The following is a 16376-nucleotide window of genomic DNA, read 5'->3' as shown; positions in this document are numbered from 1 at the left end:
GAACAACAAAGCAGAGTTATGGTGGACAAGGAACTGGAGAAACACCAAGGTACCACCAAGATGCACTCTGAAATACATGTGTTTGAGCGCGATACAAATAGAATATCATATCATATCATGCGATTTTGGAGTTTCGGGATGCTGCGGAACAATCACCCCTACCTGGCTGTGCACAAGCCAGAAAGCCAGGAAAGCTGACACGCTGACCACCTGCCCTAACAGGCACGCACCCATTGGCCTGCCCCACACCTGACAATGACCTGGGAGGAAGAGAGGGCAAAAATCAGGTCGCTATTGGTACACAGCTGTCCTCAATTCGGTAAAGATTGTGTGAGGGGTTACAGGGCGTGACCAATGAGGTGGCAAGCACTATTAAGGCTGCAGTGATGGAGACTACAGAAATGCAGAGCGCCATAGTATTTGAGATGACCAAAACCAGAAGGGCTGTTGTGGCAGAGTTTCCCAAATTATGCCATGCACACCCGTGTATAGTCCAGAAGCAAGTATGCGTAATGATGCAGCAGCGTTGCCAGGCCATTGGGGCTGCAAGCTGCATTGGAACAGCCCTCAAATCTTATGCTGCTGCAAGGTAGCAAGATCGAGCCTCTCATTGTGGTTCCCGGGGACAGCAACACGCGGACAGGCGTAAGAGACCTCACCTTCAGACACCTGCACGGGACCTTGCGGATGAACAGTGAGCCTCTGGGGCAGGGGTCTCGCTAGGTCTGCAAAAGAGCTAGGGCCATGCTAATGTCGGGACTGTCAGGGCTCGGGGCTAGCGAGCCTTTTGCTTGTAGCCCCTGAGCTTCTATCCAGTGCTATAGCCCCTCCAGCCCCCCCTAGCAATGCCTCTGCTCTGGGGGGAGCAGACCTCGTTGCTGTAGACAGACATTTGCAATGATGTACGCTGCTAGCGGTGGCGATATGCCTTTATGTTCCTGGTTCATTTTTTTGTGGAATGCATATGCGTTTCCGGGGGTGTGCACATTCACGTGTTGCATGTTTTTCACAAACACTGTGTCATGGACAGTGTCATGAATCAAAGACGGGATTGCAAACTCTCCTCAGTCTTCCCCACTGACACACCCCTCCCTCTCCATCCTTACCACTTTCATCCGACTTCATCCTGTCATGCCCTTAGTTTTTATACGGATGGGGGTCATTCTGGATTGCCTAATGATGCATGCCCAGCCTAGGCAGCCCGCCCAGTGCTTAGCTTTGCTATACTAGGAATCTCCCCACTTAGTGCATTTTATATCTGCAATAAGCAACCAATCACAGTGAGCATAATATATTAATCCTTTAGCATGTAGAAATGTGCTGGGGGTGGACTTGCAGCTGACTGTGCCCCTGAGCTACCAGGTCATCAGAGGCCCTGTCAAATCGGGGTTGTCCTAATAGGCGGAGTGTGAAAGGGAAGCCTGGGCCTACAAGTAGCATGGGGACATGTTGGTTTCATGTCCCGTTAGGGATGATGAGTAAGATGCCATGTGCCCTGAGTTCTGGAGCATTACTGAACAGTGGAGGCAGCATTTTGGAAACAGTTAGGGTTCAGATCGTTTGCATTTCCAACACGTGTCATTTGGCACTGTGTACGCTTGGTAGGGAAAGCTATGAAAGCAGATTTTGACTTTAATTTGACCAATTGTAATTTTGAATAGGCAATCAGAACTCTTGCCTTTTACTACAATATGAGGAACATTCTGAATTTATAAAAATAATTCAGCATTCCTATTGGCACACAATGCTATGCCGGAGTGACCTTATTCTGGTGAACTCAGCACCACCCGAATTGATACCGATTTGGTCAGACCGAACTTCCCTGGATTCTTTAGGAGTTAGTCGGGTGTGGTTTATGGCAGATCAACCTGGTATCTGAGATTATATGCAGGCATGCATGGCGGGAAGTTATGATCTGTCTTGTAGGGCGAGTGTTGAGGTTGCTGGCATCGGGCTAGTGTAGGAGAAAGCAATGTGGTTTTACTGTGAGAGTTACATTAAGGTAGTTGAGGGTCAGGTATAATTAGGATAGGTTTTATAATGGGGCCTTAACAACCCGATCCGGCCGGCTGGATTGGTTTTTAAGGCCATTAGCACTCCCGGTTACCAAAGCACCAACCCCGGGGTTCTAAACAAAAAAGGTTTTTCCTTCCTACAATGGGACGCGCGCGGCATCCCGTTGTATGAAGGAAAAAGCTTTATCCAACATGGCCACCATGGAAAGGGATGGCGGCACTCCTCAAAGAGCCCCTCTTCCCTTTCCATGACAGCCGTTGTGAGCAGAGAGGTAGGTGCAGCTGTGGTGGTGAGTGCCACCACAGCTGCAATAAGGTAAGTTTGGGGACAAGGGGGGGATTAAAAATAAAAAAATGGGGACAGGTGGGGGGAAGATGGCCGCGGGGGGAGCCGGCTATCAGGCGGGTTGGAACGCGGGCTCACACCAGAGGTTCAAGCCTGTGTTCCTAGCCACCTGATTGGCTGACTCCCACCTGCCGGGTGCTGTTTTTTAATATATATATACACACCCCCACCCCCACACAATGACATTGTGAGTGGGCATGAGATCGCATTCAGTGGTTACAGCTGAGTGTGCAGCAAGCAAGCCATCATCTTGGCATTAGGAGCGAGAGAGTTTGGGCGAGTTTGTGCACGGTTTGTGAGTGCCATCTAACCAAATCTTAAGTATGGGATTTAGTTTGACTTGCGAGTTTGGCATTGCCCAAGTTCACCTGGACTGTTCTATGAGATGAAAGATGCAGTGCCGGTGTGAGGGCAGTTCTTTTTGGTCACCTGGAAATTTGATTTTAGCTTCTGGATTCAATCGGGATTTCTCTTGAGCATTCTGCTCCAGCAGGTGCTAGTATTAGTGCCCAATAATCAGAAATCACGTAGAAGCTAAAATGTGTCCCACTGAGGTGTTGCTATTTATAATTCTCACATTGGCAGAGTGCCAAGGACCCACGCAGGTGGTGACGGTGCGCGATAAGAACCTTTAACATAACATTAATACTGATGAGAATACTCAAAAGGATTGGTTGGGAATTTCCGGAGCAGAGCGGAAATGTCTTTAATGGGGCCTAAAAAGGCCACCATCCAAGTTACCACCTTGCTTCCTTCTCGGTTGCCTGGGATCAAGACATCAATAGCCAACGCAACCTGCCTTTTCAGCACGCAGACAGATCCCAGCCTGGGATGGTAGGGGGTCACGGGGACATCTTACCTTGTATTCTGCAAAGACAAAAAAAGAGAGAGGAGAACAACAAATTAGTGTCTGTGATGAGCCTGAAGGGAGAATCGCATAAACTATCCCAGGGGTCTGCAACCTTCGGCTCTCCAGATAATTTGGACTACTGCTTCCATGATCCCTCACCATTGACTATACTAGCTTAGGGAGATGGGTATTGTAGTGCAAAACACCTGGAGAGCCAAAGGTGGCAGACTCCTGAACTCGTTCAAAGTTTCACTGAAAGTCAAGGCCTTGCCCTCTTCTGCGGTAAGACCTGAATCAACGAAAACAGACCTCACATTGCGTTTCCCAAAAACTTTTTGTTGAAAAAGCAATGGACCAGATTAAAACCTTGTCAGAAACTGAAGTGTAAGGCCATTCTGTGGGACTTTTAGTTTGAGGCATGCCACTGGCATAAAACCTGCATACATTGGGCACCTGCCAGAGACCTTTGATTATTTGCCGTCACAGAAAGCGGCAGAAGCACATGATGGGGGTTTTGAACCAGGCTGTAATTACGTTCTTAAGTTCTTACTAGATGGAAGAGTTTATCCGGTCTAGTCAAACTCTATGGAGCTCATATTGTTGAAATATGTAAATTGCCCGGCGGGAATGGCTTACATTTGCAGTTATTTCCAAACAGGTCCCCCCACCCACCCTGCCGATTCTTGTCATTTGTACTGCAGAGTGCACAAGAGAAGTGTACAGAGACGGTGGAAGCCTCTTTGCACGTCCCTTTTGCACTCTGAGGTGCAAATTGAGTAAATACTGCAGGAATGATCACCCTCACAGAAGGCATCTCTAGGAATTCTAGCCTTTTCACATGGGGAGCATTCAGGAAACATTCACCCTCTAGCAAAGGTCACTCCTTGGAATGCAGACTCTTCAATATAACCCTCCGGATTCCCTTGAAAGGGGAGTCATTGGTAAGTTATCCTTCAAGCTTGAATGCTCATGGATATGGTCCCCATCTAGCAGAGCAATATGTAGTGAAACTATCCGACAAGTAGGACGTGCTTTTAAGGTATTATCATAGCCCAGGAGAGTGCACTTTTAGGAATCCTTGTCCTCAATTTGGTGGCCCATTTGGGAAAGGTTACTTCCCTACATGACGTTGTGTTTCTGCCCCTCCGTCAAGAGTTGACCCACCAACAAAAGAGGTGGCTGCTCTTAGGAATGTTGACCTCCCATCGCGGAGCACTCATAGGCATGCTATCCCTCAATGGATGTGGCTGCTATTAAGAATGTTGACCTTCCCTTGCAGCATACTCGAAGGCATGCTATCCCTCAATGGAGGTGGCTGCTATTAAGAATGTTGACCTTCCCTTGCACAGTACTCGTAGGCATGCTATCCCTCAATGGAGGTGGCTGCTCTTAGGAATGTTGACCTTCCATCGTGAAGTACTCATAGGCATGCTATCCCTCAATGGAGGTGGCTGCTATTAAGAATGTTGACCTTCCCTTGCAGAGTACTCGTAGGCATGCTATCCCTCAATGGAGGTGGCTGCTCTTAGGAATGTTGACCTTCCTTCGCAAAGTACTTATAGGCATGCTATCCCTCAATGGAGGTGGCTGCTATTAAGAACGTTGACCTTCTCTTGCAGAGTACTCGTAGGCATGCTATCCCTCAATGGAGGTGGCTGCTCTTAGGAATGTTGACCTTCCATCGCGAAGTACTCATAGGCATGCTATCTCTCAATGGAGGTGGCTGCTATTAAGAATGTTGACCTTCCCTTGCAGCGTACTCGTAGGCATGCTATCCCTCAATGGAGGTGGCTGCTATTAAGAACGTTGACCTTCTCTTGCAGAGTACTCGTATGCATGCTATCTCTCAATGGAGGCAGCTGCTCTTAGGAATGTTGACCTTCCCTCGCAGAGTACTCAAAGACATGCTATCCCTGGAGCAGTGGGTCTTACCTCGCATTCCCCAATTGACTGCATTTGTGCTGTCGTAGTGGAAGAGTTCTGCACTTGGAGGCTGCAAGGAAAAAAAACAAGAGTGAGCGGTAGGAGGAGGACAGAGAGACTTTTCCTTAGTCCCGAATACCCCCTCCCACAAACTCCACCACTCCACACAAAAATCACTCCCTTTTTCATTCTGGCATCACATCCTCTCCCCCCACACCTGCTTCCAGAGTCCACCAAGAGATGTCAGTGCTTCTTCATAACTCAAGCCCTCTGAGCAGACTCAAGCGGCTCTGTACGAAACATTTGCCATATTGCCGTGACTCCAGGGATTGGAAAGAGCTAGTCACCCTTGTTTTAGGGTGCACCTTCACCAGCCCCACAACCCACATGCCTCTGAAGGGGTCTATGAGCTTGCCCTCTCTGCAAGCAACCCTTAGACCTGGTTCCTACTCTGGCCTCATTTGTGAACCCCATGCCCACCATAAGAGGCCAGGTGATCTTACCCTGTGCAATCCGTTCCTTCGGTAAGCTGGCAGTGAGGCAGACTTGGAGATTAGGGGATCTGGAAGAGGATTGAAAACAATATCTGGATTAATGGCATTGTCATATTCTGGCATACAGAGCAGGGTATGGGATGTGCGCGGCCCGAAATGTGTTCAACTACACGAGAACAGGAAGGTGAGGGGGGCTGATAAACAACTAGCAGAAGGCAGGGAATTGCAGCTACTGTGGAGTATACATTGACATACTCGCCTGGGGAGGCGCTTGGCTCCGAGAACAGTGGAGTGTTGGAAGCCCTGAACAGTAGGATGCTGCCGGAACTTCAGACCAAAGTGTTGGATATACTGTGGCGTTAAGCACCCGTTCCAAGGGCAGGAACAGGTGCTAACGGCCCGGCAGCCCGAGTTATAGGGCCTCGCTTTATTTGGGCCTATAACGAGGGCACTGGGATGTTTCCACCCGTTCCAGCCCTTGGAACTGGTGTTTAACAGTAACACCATTAGCACCTGTCCAAGGGCTGGGACCGGACTAATTAAAAGATTTAAAGTATTCTTGTTTTTTGAACGGGCACAGCGTCCCGTTCACAGAAGGAAAAATACTATTCAAAAATGGCTGCCATGGAAAGGGAAGGCAGAGTTCCATACGAAGCCCATCTTCCCTTTCCATGGCGGCCTTTGGGAGCTGAGAAGAAGAAGTGGCTTCGGCGGCGGCCGAAAAGATGTAACTGGAGTGGGACTGGGAATGATTTTAAAAAAGGGGGACAGTAGGTGGGGGAAGATGGAGGTGGGGGAACTGGCCATCAGGCGGCTTGGAATGCGGACTGAGATCGCTGGTTTCAGCATGCGTTCCTAGTCTAGTCACCTGATTGACTGGCTCCCCCCATCCGGGTGCTGATGAGTATTAGTGCATTGTTGGAAGCCTAGACAAGTGATGTGTTGGGTGTCCTGACTACTGGAGTGTTGGGTGTTCAGAATTGAGGAGCGTTGGGTGTCAGGACTGAAAGGGTTTTGGGTAGCCAGAGTTGGGCAGTGTTTGGTACTATCAACAGATGAGTGTTGGCTGCCCTGCCTAGTGGGGTATTCAGTGTTCAGAAAGGTGGAATGTTTGTTGCTCAGAGTAATGGAAGTTGGTGTGCAGAATAGTGGACTACTCCATGCCTTGAAGAATGGAGTGTTTGCGACTACAGTGGTGGGGTCACTGGAGTCCACGAACAGTGGTGTGCTGGGACCCAGGGTAGTGGGGTAATTGGAGACATAGACAGGCAAATGTCTGAAAACCATTGTAGTGGGGCCAATGGTGGCTTGCATAGTGGATTATTGGGAGCCCATTGTAGTAGGGTCATTGTAACCCTCAACAGTGACTTTTTGTGAGCCCACACTAGTGTTTTTTTTTTGTTAAGAATTGGACAGTAGAGTGTTAGGAGTCCAGAGTAGTGGGGTCACTGGAACCCTTGACAGTGGTGTGTTGAGAGCCTATAGAAGTGGAGGCATTGGAGCCGTGGACAGTGGGAGGTTGGTAGCCCACAGTAGCAGGGTAATCGGAGCCCTGAACAGTGGAGTATTGTGAGCCCATATTAGTGGTGTAATTGGAGTGTTGAACAGTGGAGTGTTGGGGACCCAGAGGAGTGTGTGATCATTGAGCTCAGAATATTGGAAAGTTTGGGAGCCCACAATAGTGGGTTCACTGCAGCCCTGCACAGTGGAGTGGTGGGAGTCCATAGTAGTCGGGTTATTGCATCCATTACTATTGTAGTACTGGGAGGCCGTGATAGCGGGGGTCACTGGAGCCCTTAATAGTGCAGTGATTTGAGCACAAAGCAGTGGAGTCATTATAACCCTGAAGAGTGGGATGCTGGGAGTCCACAGTAGTGCGGGCCACTGCAAACCTTAATAGTGGGGTGTTATGAGCTTATCCTAGTGGATTCATTAGAGCCTTGAATAGTGGAGTATTTTGTGCCCACTGTAGTGGGGTCATTGCAGCCCGAGAAAGTGGAGTGCGGTGAACCCACAGTAGGGCAGTCAATGATGCGCTGAATAGGGGAGTTTTAGATGTCCTGACACAAAGAGTTGGGAGGCTTCAACAGTGGAAGATTGACCAGCCTGAGTAATGTAGCACTGGGAGCCCTAAGTAGTGGGTGTTGGGAGTAGGGTGACAAGATTTTGAAAATAAAAAAAAACAGGACAGGACACTGACAAAGATGTAGGACTACAGCTTCAGCTGTGAAACTAGTCCTACTTCTATGTGGATGGCCTGTCCCGTGTCATGTTGATCGAGTGAGGAGAGCGCCCGGCGCCCCAAGACTATTTTAAATTTTAAAAACCTGTCTGGGATTTGCGGATAGGGTGGTTACCATCCCGTTTTTTGGCCAAACCGATGGAAAAATCATGACATCGGGCCAAAAACTGGGATGTTATCCACCCGATCCCCAAATCCCGGGTCAGGGTTTTTAAAAACTCTCGGGACCGCGTGATGGAGGAGCAAAAACCCGGACAGTCCAGGCAAAACCGGGACGTCTGGTCACCATAGGTGGGGGACATGTATTGGAAACACAGACTAGTAAAGTGTTGACCATCCCGGATACTTGCCTGGTGGATACCATACACTGGAATCCAGTGGCTGGATGGGAAACCCTGAATACTGCTGTGTAGCAACTCTGACTGATGGAGTGTTAGGGTATCTGACCAATGAGATGACCGTGTACTAACACCCCTCCTCCCCCCCCCCCCTCCCCAGCGGTACACAGAAGTCCATGATAACTTCTGCCATCTTAAATCAAGAACAGATCCCATGTGTCAAAGCACGTGTGTGTCCCTCCTGATAAGGCCTGCCCGCCCAGAGTCGTGATGAGGCGATAACCCGGCATCAGCCCGTGCCTCGGTTAAGTAAATATAGCGTTCTCTGACAGCGCGCTGACAGGCACAAATCCCGGGTGGGGGCGGGCAGCACTCGCCTCGGCTGCTGACACTGCCAACAGGCCACGGGCGGGGAGATGCGCCCGACAAGCCCGAGCACGGGCGGCGGGCGAGCTGCCAAGAAGCGAGACACACTTACCACTGTCTGCCAAACACTGCATCCTGGGAGCTGTGGGGAGACAAAGTGCACAGTCAGTCTTCAGCAGAGAGATGATGATGTCACTAGAACGCGGGCAAGACGACTGGGAGGGGGGTGCAGAACGCATCTGGGGGCTTAGGCGGTACAGCTACAGAAGGGCACTGCTCGGGAGGGTGGACTTCACGGGGTCTTGCCATGGGGTCAGTTAGAAGGACCGTTAGATCCCCAGTGTGCAGGCTGAGTACTTGGAGGCAGACGCGCCATGGGAGAATTCCTGTTGACCAGCAATAATCGCTTTCTAATGGAGTCTGCTGCCGCCATTTTGGTATTTGTCCTTCAGCAGAGAACATTCCAGTTGATTCTAGCAGTGTTTTGTAATTGTTGGTGTTGCCCGGTGTCTATTCAACTGGTATGATTATTCCACCTGTACAATTCCCCTTGATGTCTCCTGTGGGATACAGTTGAAATGAGGTGTAACCAGTGCTTTAAGTGGGATTAAAAATCGAGGGGGCGCTCTCGTTAGGGGGTGTGGCCTACGCCCCTTAACGAAAGCCCCCTATCGCTTAAGGGTGGGCTGGTAAAAGAAGGAGAGCTGGGAGGGACACACTGGCATTATTACCGTTGATGTGCCCAGTCCCTCCTTTTAAACAAAAGAAAGGGGTGGGTGCACCAAAGGTGTGACACGAGTGTGCCCCAGCTCTCACATGCACCAGGCAGCCCTTTGATTCGAGGGGCCGTGCGGGAGGCAATGCTTTCATCACGGGTAGCTTGAATGAAAGGTCTGCCTGCTGCTGATGTCTCTGTACTCAGAAACAGGAGGAGGCCTGGACCCCCCAGATCTCCTTTTGTTTTAGAGTAAAGCCATTACACAGCATAAAGCCAAGGAGCTTCATGCTGAGTGATGACTACTCGGAAACAAAAGGAGAGCTGGGCAGTCCAGCGCCTCTCCTGTTTCAGTACAGAGACATCAGGCAGCCCGTGTAGTTGAAGCACTGCAGGGTTTTCTTATTCAAAGTGCTGACACCTGCAGGCAGCCTATGTAACCCTGTAGTTCTTCGGCTATACGTGCTCCCTCCGGTGTCAGAGGGCTGGGACTAGGAGGGGGTGGGCCCCGACTGTGCCACAGCTCAGGATCCCTTTTTAGAGACTGCCGGGGCTATACCCCGGCTAGCCTCAGCTCACTTAAAGCCCTGGGTGTAACTGCTTGGATTTCTAGTGGGGAAGCATGAACTGCCCCTCCCCCCACAACCAATAGCAGATGGCAGGCCAGTGGGCGGCCTGGTATAGTGGAAACAGCTATGTGACTCTCCTGATAATGCAAAGGCACCGCAATACAGCGCACGGCCACCACATGTGCTATTTGAGCATATGAAGAAAGTGAGCATATTGGGGAGGGGCAGGCGGCCCGGGCGAACAGCAGCAAAGGTCTTACAGTTTCATGATGACAACGGCAGCATTTATATAGACTACCATAACATTTATGCGCTTTACAAAGCCTGCAAAAGAACAGCTACTCCGCCCCATATTTGGTACTCATTCTATCAACCACATAACCATGAAAGGCTGTGTTAGCCCCCCAAACTCCCCAGGTCCAAACCTGTGATTATTAGGTTGTTCACCGGTGTCTACAGAGCAGCGCCTTATTCCACTAAGTGTGTGCAACATCTGTTTATCCAGCAGAACAGGCAGTGAGTGCAAAGAACAGCTAACCCAGCAAGAGTGAGAACAAAGAGAAGGAGAATTGGGAAGTGAGCCAACAGGAGATTAGAAATGGGCGGTGTGGGCAGAGAGCTCAGACAGACAGGAGCTACACCTACCCGACCACACGGCCCAGTGAGGACTAAATGCCTCTCAGGTGGCTGGTTCCCTGCCTGAAGGCCTGACTACTCCAACTGGGCAGTCCTGGACTTATTTACTTGGGGTTAGAAACTCTCTGTAGTGGAATAGAGCATCTCAGATTGATGGAACATGGTGCACAGAGCATTTTCACCTCAATGGCAATATTTGCACTACCCAAGACCACTCTACATTACAATTCCGTCACATCTCTGTTCTATGTTAGTACTCCCAGACCAGCTGGCTAAAACCATGCCTCATCAACAAGACTTAGTAGCACATGGAAATCGTCATTGACCTCCTCTTAGCCAATCAGAATGTTTTGAGTGCAGTCAATAACTACTGGTATTGACTGCATTCTGAACATTCTGTCTTCAGAAGCAGACAGGGCAACAGCACTGCAATTTCCAGGCAAGGTTTTGTTTCAACAAGACAATTCATCTCTTGGAGAACCTTTTGTTGCTGCAACATGCAATTTAACTCACGGAAGAGAAAGATAAAACATTTTTAAAATGCTTTGTCTTCCTTATAGAGATACCATTTACTTTGACATGACTCCTAATGCATGCCCATGTTAAACCTGTTCCAGTTCAACCAAGTTGCAATTAAAATGCTTAACTTATAAAGACAACCACGGTTTTCAAATACTAGAACATAAAACCACATTTAATTACTGACTCAGTTTGTCTCTTTACTTTTCTCTGAAAGCACCCATTTTACTTCTCCACAAAAACTCCAAAACATATATTGCTACTTTCTCCATGTGCTGATAGCATTATAGACCTCAGGAGGGGTAATTATTGCTTTGGATAATGACCTTTCCGCAACGTATGGCCTTCGGCTTCGCTTCCAGCTGTTACTTGGGGGTGGGTCATTATCCTGCAATAACAACCCCTCGCTCCGTCTATAAGGCTATATTGAGGAAGCACTATGACTGGTGTTTGGGCTGCCTCACGTAGAGAGGACTTAGAGTGGTACTTCGCGCCAGGCTGCTCTACATGGTTCCAGTTTAATGTGATCTGCTTACGATTGGTCTACTTCGATAATGGCACAGATGTGTCAAACAATTTGGAAAATGCAGCCTGAGTTATTACCATTGGCTAAGAAGAATTAGCTCAGGCATATTGAATGACGCTACTCATTATCCTATGGCGAGTGGGTGTGATCTAGTATTTGGTGTGGCATTCTGGGCAGGGGTGGTCTTATGTGCATAAAGATGCCCACCTTTCGTAAAAACAGAGATAAGCGACGAAATTATGGAAAATGTTGCCAAAGATACTGAATGTGCATGTAAGGAATTTGCTAACTACATAATATTTGGATATCTCGTGTAATGTTATTTACTAAATGAAATAAAATATTTGAAAACAAAAAAAGCATTAGATAAATCGTTTCCACTATATTTTTGCTCATGAGGTTCCCCGAAAACCATTGTCAGATTGTGTAATGCATATGTTAATATGCAAAGTGCCACCCATTTAAACTATCCATCACCCTCTATAACTGCCATTCCCCCCAAGAATCACTCTACATACTCTTCTCTTTTGGCTGATGATTTTGCCTCCTGCTCCTCCAACATCTCCAAAATATGTGACACCCTTCTATTTCTCCACCCCACCATCTCCCTACCTCAAATCCCTCTACAACAGAGGTCTGCAACCTTTGACTCTCCAGATGTTTTGGACTATGAGTCCCCTCAGCCCTACCAAGCAAAGGCAATGGTGAGAGATTATGGGAGTTGTAGTCCAAAACATATGGAGGGCCAACGGTTGCAGACCCTACACTACACTCTCCTCAGAATCTCACCTCTGCTCCACCTATCCTAGCAAACGTCTTCCCATCCTTTGCTCTGCCGACACATCCTGTGCCCCACTTGATCCCTTTGAATTGCAAACTACTGAGGAACCTCCACTAACTCTCACCTCTCCACTAGCATCTTTCTGGTCTGCTACAAAACAGCCCCAGTCAGACCTCTACTAAATAAAAAACTACTGCCGACACCAACAATCTTTCATTCTACAAACTTATATCTCTCCAACTGTGAGGAATTCGACCGTCCACACAGTGGTTGTGCTCTCAACCTCCGGGAAAATGTGTGAGGCTAATTTGCACACATTTTCCTATGCTCACCGCATGACATACGCATAGCCCTGTGTACTCTGGGTGGGCACAGCCTACAGGCACCATCCCCCCTGTCATATTTACTTGGGATATGACAGCCAGTATTACACCATTTCCTCTCAGAAGGGGGAGAGAACAACATCCCCCCTGCCATGGCAGCCTAATTAACTATAAAAGTCTCCATGGATCTGCCCTGTCCTTTTGTTGAGCCCTGCAGAGTGGTGGCAGTGAGTAACATAGTTACCATACTAATAGAGTATACTTCAAACAGGCCCACATGGGGCCTGGCTGCAGAGGTTAACAAAGGAGACAGACACCCACAACAACCTTTGATATGCACTGTGTCAACCTGAAGCCAGCTCCTACCCTTAATGTCAATGGACAGTGAAAGGGCATGTCTGAGACTGCGTGTTTACAGTAGTCATCCCCGGAGGGGGACCCCATTCAGAAGGTACTAGTATGTGGTTTGATGGAGTCAGTAAGTCTGGTCTCGCTGCAGCTTCAAGGGAGACATGGCACTTTAATCAGGAACCACAGAGAGCTTGATTAACCAGAGGTACCCTTTGATCCACAATAGACAGGAAGATGGGTGGGATTTAGCATTACATGTTTTCAACACTTTACCTTTTCTGTTGCAAAGCACTCTGGTTATGACTTCACACATATAGGAGTTTATTGGTGGGGACCCAGTTTTGGTTCATTAAGGTAGGCTTTCCTACACCAATTCCTGTGGTCCATTCATTTGGCTTTAAAAGAGGCCCAAGACCTTTTTTGGACAGACCATCTGAAGACTTTGCAAGGAGCAAGAAGAAGAACTCAGCATTGGACCCTGTGTGAAGGTACAGTCTGCCTTACATCTTCTGCCAATGAAGGAAGGCCAGGACCTTCAAGAGTGAAGCAAGGTCACTCCCCTGAACATCTCCAAGGGACTAGAGTGAGATACTGACTCCAGAGGACCCTCCAGCAGCTTCAGAACTGGTACCCAGCAGGCACACAGAGTACCCTTCTAGGCTCGGCAGCAAGCTTCCTAGGTGGAAAGTGCAAGAGAGTCTCTGAACCAAACTTAGAACAAGGCAGCTCCTTGCAGCACTCTCCTCAGCTTTGGGCTGTCCGCCTTAAAGGATGACACATGCCCAGTGAAGAAGCCGGAGGAGTGCATCGACAAGAATTTAACGATATTTGCCTTAAAGGACATTTTTTTAGTCAGTCAAGCCCCTCTAGCTGAACCAACTGCAACGTTGACCGTTGGTACGCCACAGTCGCTAAAGTCGTCTGAGAAGCCTCAACCAGTGCTTCAAAACCGCAGACCAGCACTGAGACAATTCCTGACCCTGAGCTGCCGTGTAGATCAGCCTGCAGCCGCCTGTCCAGCTTAAGTCGCGAACTGCCTGCTGCCTGATACCTGCAGCTGTCTCACATCTTGAACTCTGTCGCAGGAGCTTCAAAATGCCCTCAAATGGACTCAACCCTGTCAAGCATCAGGAACTCCTATAACACAAGGTACAATGTGGTTCTGTCCCCCTGGTCCTTTTCCAAAGGCCCTTAGTGACATTTGATGATCGATTGCCCAGTTTGTGTTGAAACCAAGTATCCTTGAACTATTGCGATTATTTTCTATACCGTGTACCCTCCTGTCAGAATTCAGAGTTCATCCCTTTTCCTTCTTTGAAACTGTCTGTCCTCTGCATTCCTTTACATGGTGGGTTGCATTCTGTAGTGTGCTAGAACTGTCTGTTGTGATAATAATAAAGTAGATATTTGTACAGAACCTTAACTGGACAGTCCCTTTTATCATTGGGTAATAAATGTATTTTCATTGTGTTGCAACTAACCACTGATCCACAACCTTTTGGCGATAAACCTGCCGTTCTGTCCACGTTACCAAATTTGGACAAGGAGGTTTATAATTTGCTTGTGTTTCCAATCTGTTTGGATCCCTTCTGGTGTACTAGAGGTGTGGGGCTGATTGATGGTTTAGAAACCGATATTCACCCCTGAACCAATGGTGCCCCGGAAGTTGATTTGTTACACCTACCTCACCACTCTAACATCCTAGAGAGAGTTGTCTTCAATCAACAGTCAACTACCTGGAGGTACACCCACTCTTTGACCTCCTTCAATCTGGATTCTAGTCCAAACATTCCACTGGGACATTGTCTTCCACCAATGGATGGCCACTGTATCGTTCTATGCTGTCTCATGCCTAACTCCTCTAAGACAGAAGTCATCTTTCTACCTGCTTCCAAAACCAGCCTGGCTCTTCCTTACATTTCCGCGAGCACTTCTGCTCCCCCATCCGTGTCAAGCAATCTTGAAGGGTTCTTTGATAGCGACTTGAAACTTTTCCAGTTCATCACAACCACTGCCACTGTAGCCAGGCTTGAGATGCTTAACATCAGAAAAATATGCCAACAACTCCTCACCCACTGAACTCTAATCTCTCCTCTAGTGCTCCACAAAATGGACTACTGTGGAATCCTATTCCTTGGCCTCACTTCCTACTCCTTTGCTCTCCTCAGCTAAGTTCTCAACTTTGCGACACACACACTCTGTAACCTACTTATATCGTGCCCACCTCTGCCAGCAGATGCCACGCTTGATGTCTCTCCATGCAAAATTGCACTCTCTTTAAATTCCTGCTCTTCATCTTTATATCCACCAATGGTCCCACCTCCCACTACCTTGCCAACTGCATCTTTCTATGTTACCCGTCACCTCCAGAAATCACGGATCCTTGTTCCTCTGCAACCCTTTTGCTACTTGTCTTTACTAGTACCCTCTACTGGAATGCTCTGCCCATTGATATCCAAAGCTACTATCAGTGAATCCCTTCAAAACAAGCCTCCAGCTCCACCTGCTAGTGTGATACAGAACCCCTGCTATACCCTCTACTTCACACCCGATGGACCCCTAACCCACTCCTCATTGCCCGAAGTGCTGAAGTCAGATTATATGAATCTTGTAGGCCATGTCCATGGCTTGTGGTCTCACTGTACTTCTTTGTCTCTCGCTCGTTATAAAGTCACCCTCCGCTTGGAAAGCCTCCACCCTCTGTTAATGGTCGCCATGTTATGTCAATAGTTGTGTGCTGCACCAGTCACCACTCTAGTGGTCCAGCTGCACCGAGGCTTGCTGAAAAGTCCATATGGTGATGTCGGCAGACCTTAGCCTGTGGATGAGTGGAAAAGGTGGAAGGAGAGCTGTGAACATCGTTTATGGTCGAAATGATACCCTGTTGCTTGAATTAATAACAACAAAAAGGAATTGTCTAGATGAAGACTCAAGAATTTTGATTTTTGAATGATCCTATTGCTGTGGCTATACCATGCTTGTGAATCAATGCGTCTCTAACCCTTTTAATCAGGGCATACTAGAGAAACATACAGGGTACCCCTTCATTGGTTTCACTTCTGAGTTACTACACAGCAGAATTAATGACGTATAGTTGGATTGGCGCATACAAAGGGCCCTGTACTTTGGTTGACTTGTTAAAATCGTAAGATCCTCTGCCATGCCACAAGGACCGGGTTCCCTTCAATACAATGGGTTACACCTTGACCTTGAGTGATGCTGAGCAAGTAATGACTGGACAGCAGCTTCAAGCAAATGCCACACCGAAATCCCCACGGAGTACTCTTGCTACATACAGGTTTTGTGTAATGGCTTTGAATGGAAAAAAAGCAGAGGGCAGAGCTGACAGAGTTCTAACTACTTTACACGTCTGGCAATCTTA

At 48.3% G+C, this 16376-nt stretch overlaps 1 protein-coding gene across 1 annotated transcript in view; it reads right to left on the bottom strand.

Annotated features, from left to right (window-relative positions):
- Positions 1-16376, bottom strand: part of ABLIM3 (actin binding LIM protein family member 3) — a 770500-nt gene that overhangs the window by 14798 nt on the left and 739326 nt on the right. The window contains exons 18-21 of the mRNA XM_069651389.1: positions 8687-8716; positions 5638-5696; positions 5144-5204; positions 3221-3228 (exon numbers count right to left, since the gene is read on the bottom strand). Of these exons, the coding sequence (XP_069507490.1) occupies positions 3221-3228; positions 5144-5204; positions 5638-5696; positions 8687-8716 (158 nt within the window). The remainder of the gene's footprint in view (positions 1-3220; positions 3229-5143; positions 5205-5637; positions 5697-8686; positions 8717-16376) is intronic.

The sequence above is a fragment of the Ambystoma mexicanum genome, chromosome 3p, assembly GCF_040938575.1.
Source record: "Ambystoma mexicanum isolate Mex_15411 chromosome 3p, UKY_AmexF1_1, whole genome shotgun sequence".
Classification (NCBI taxonomy): Eukaryota; Metazoa; Chordata; class Amphibia; order Caudata; family Ambystomatidae; genus Ambystoma; species Ambystoma mexicanum.
The sequence above is the reverse complement of the archived record's forward strand: the minus strand, read 5'-3'. Positions and strand labels throughout refer to the sequence as shown.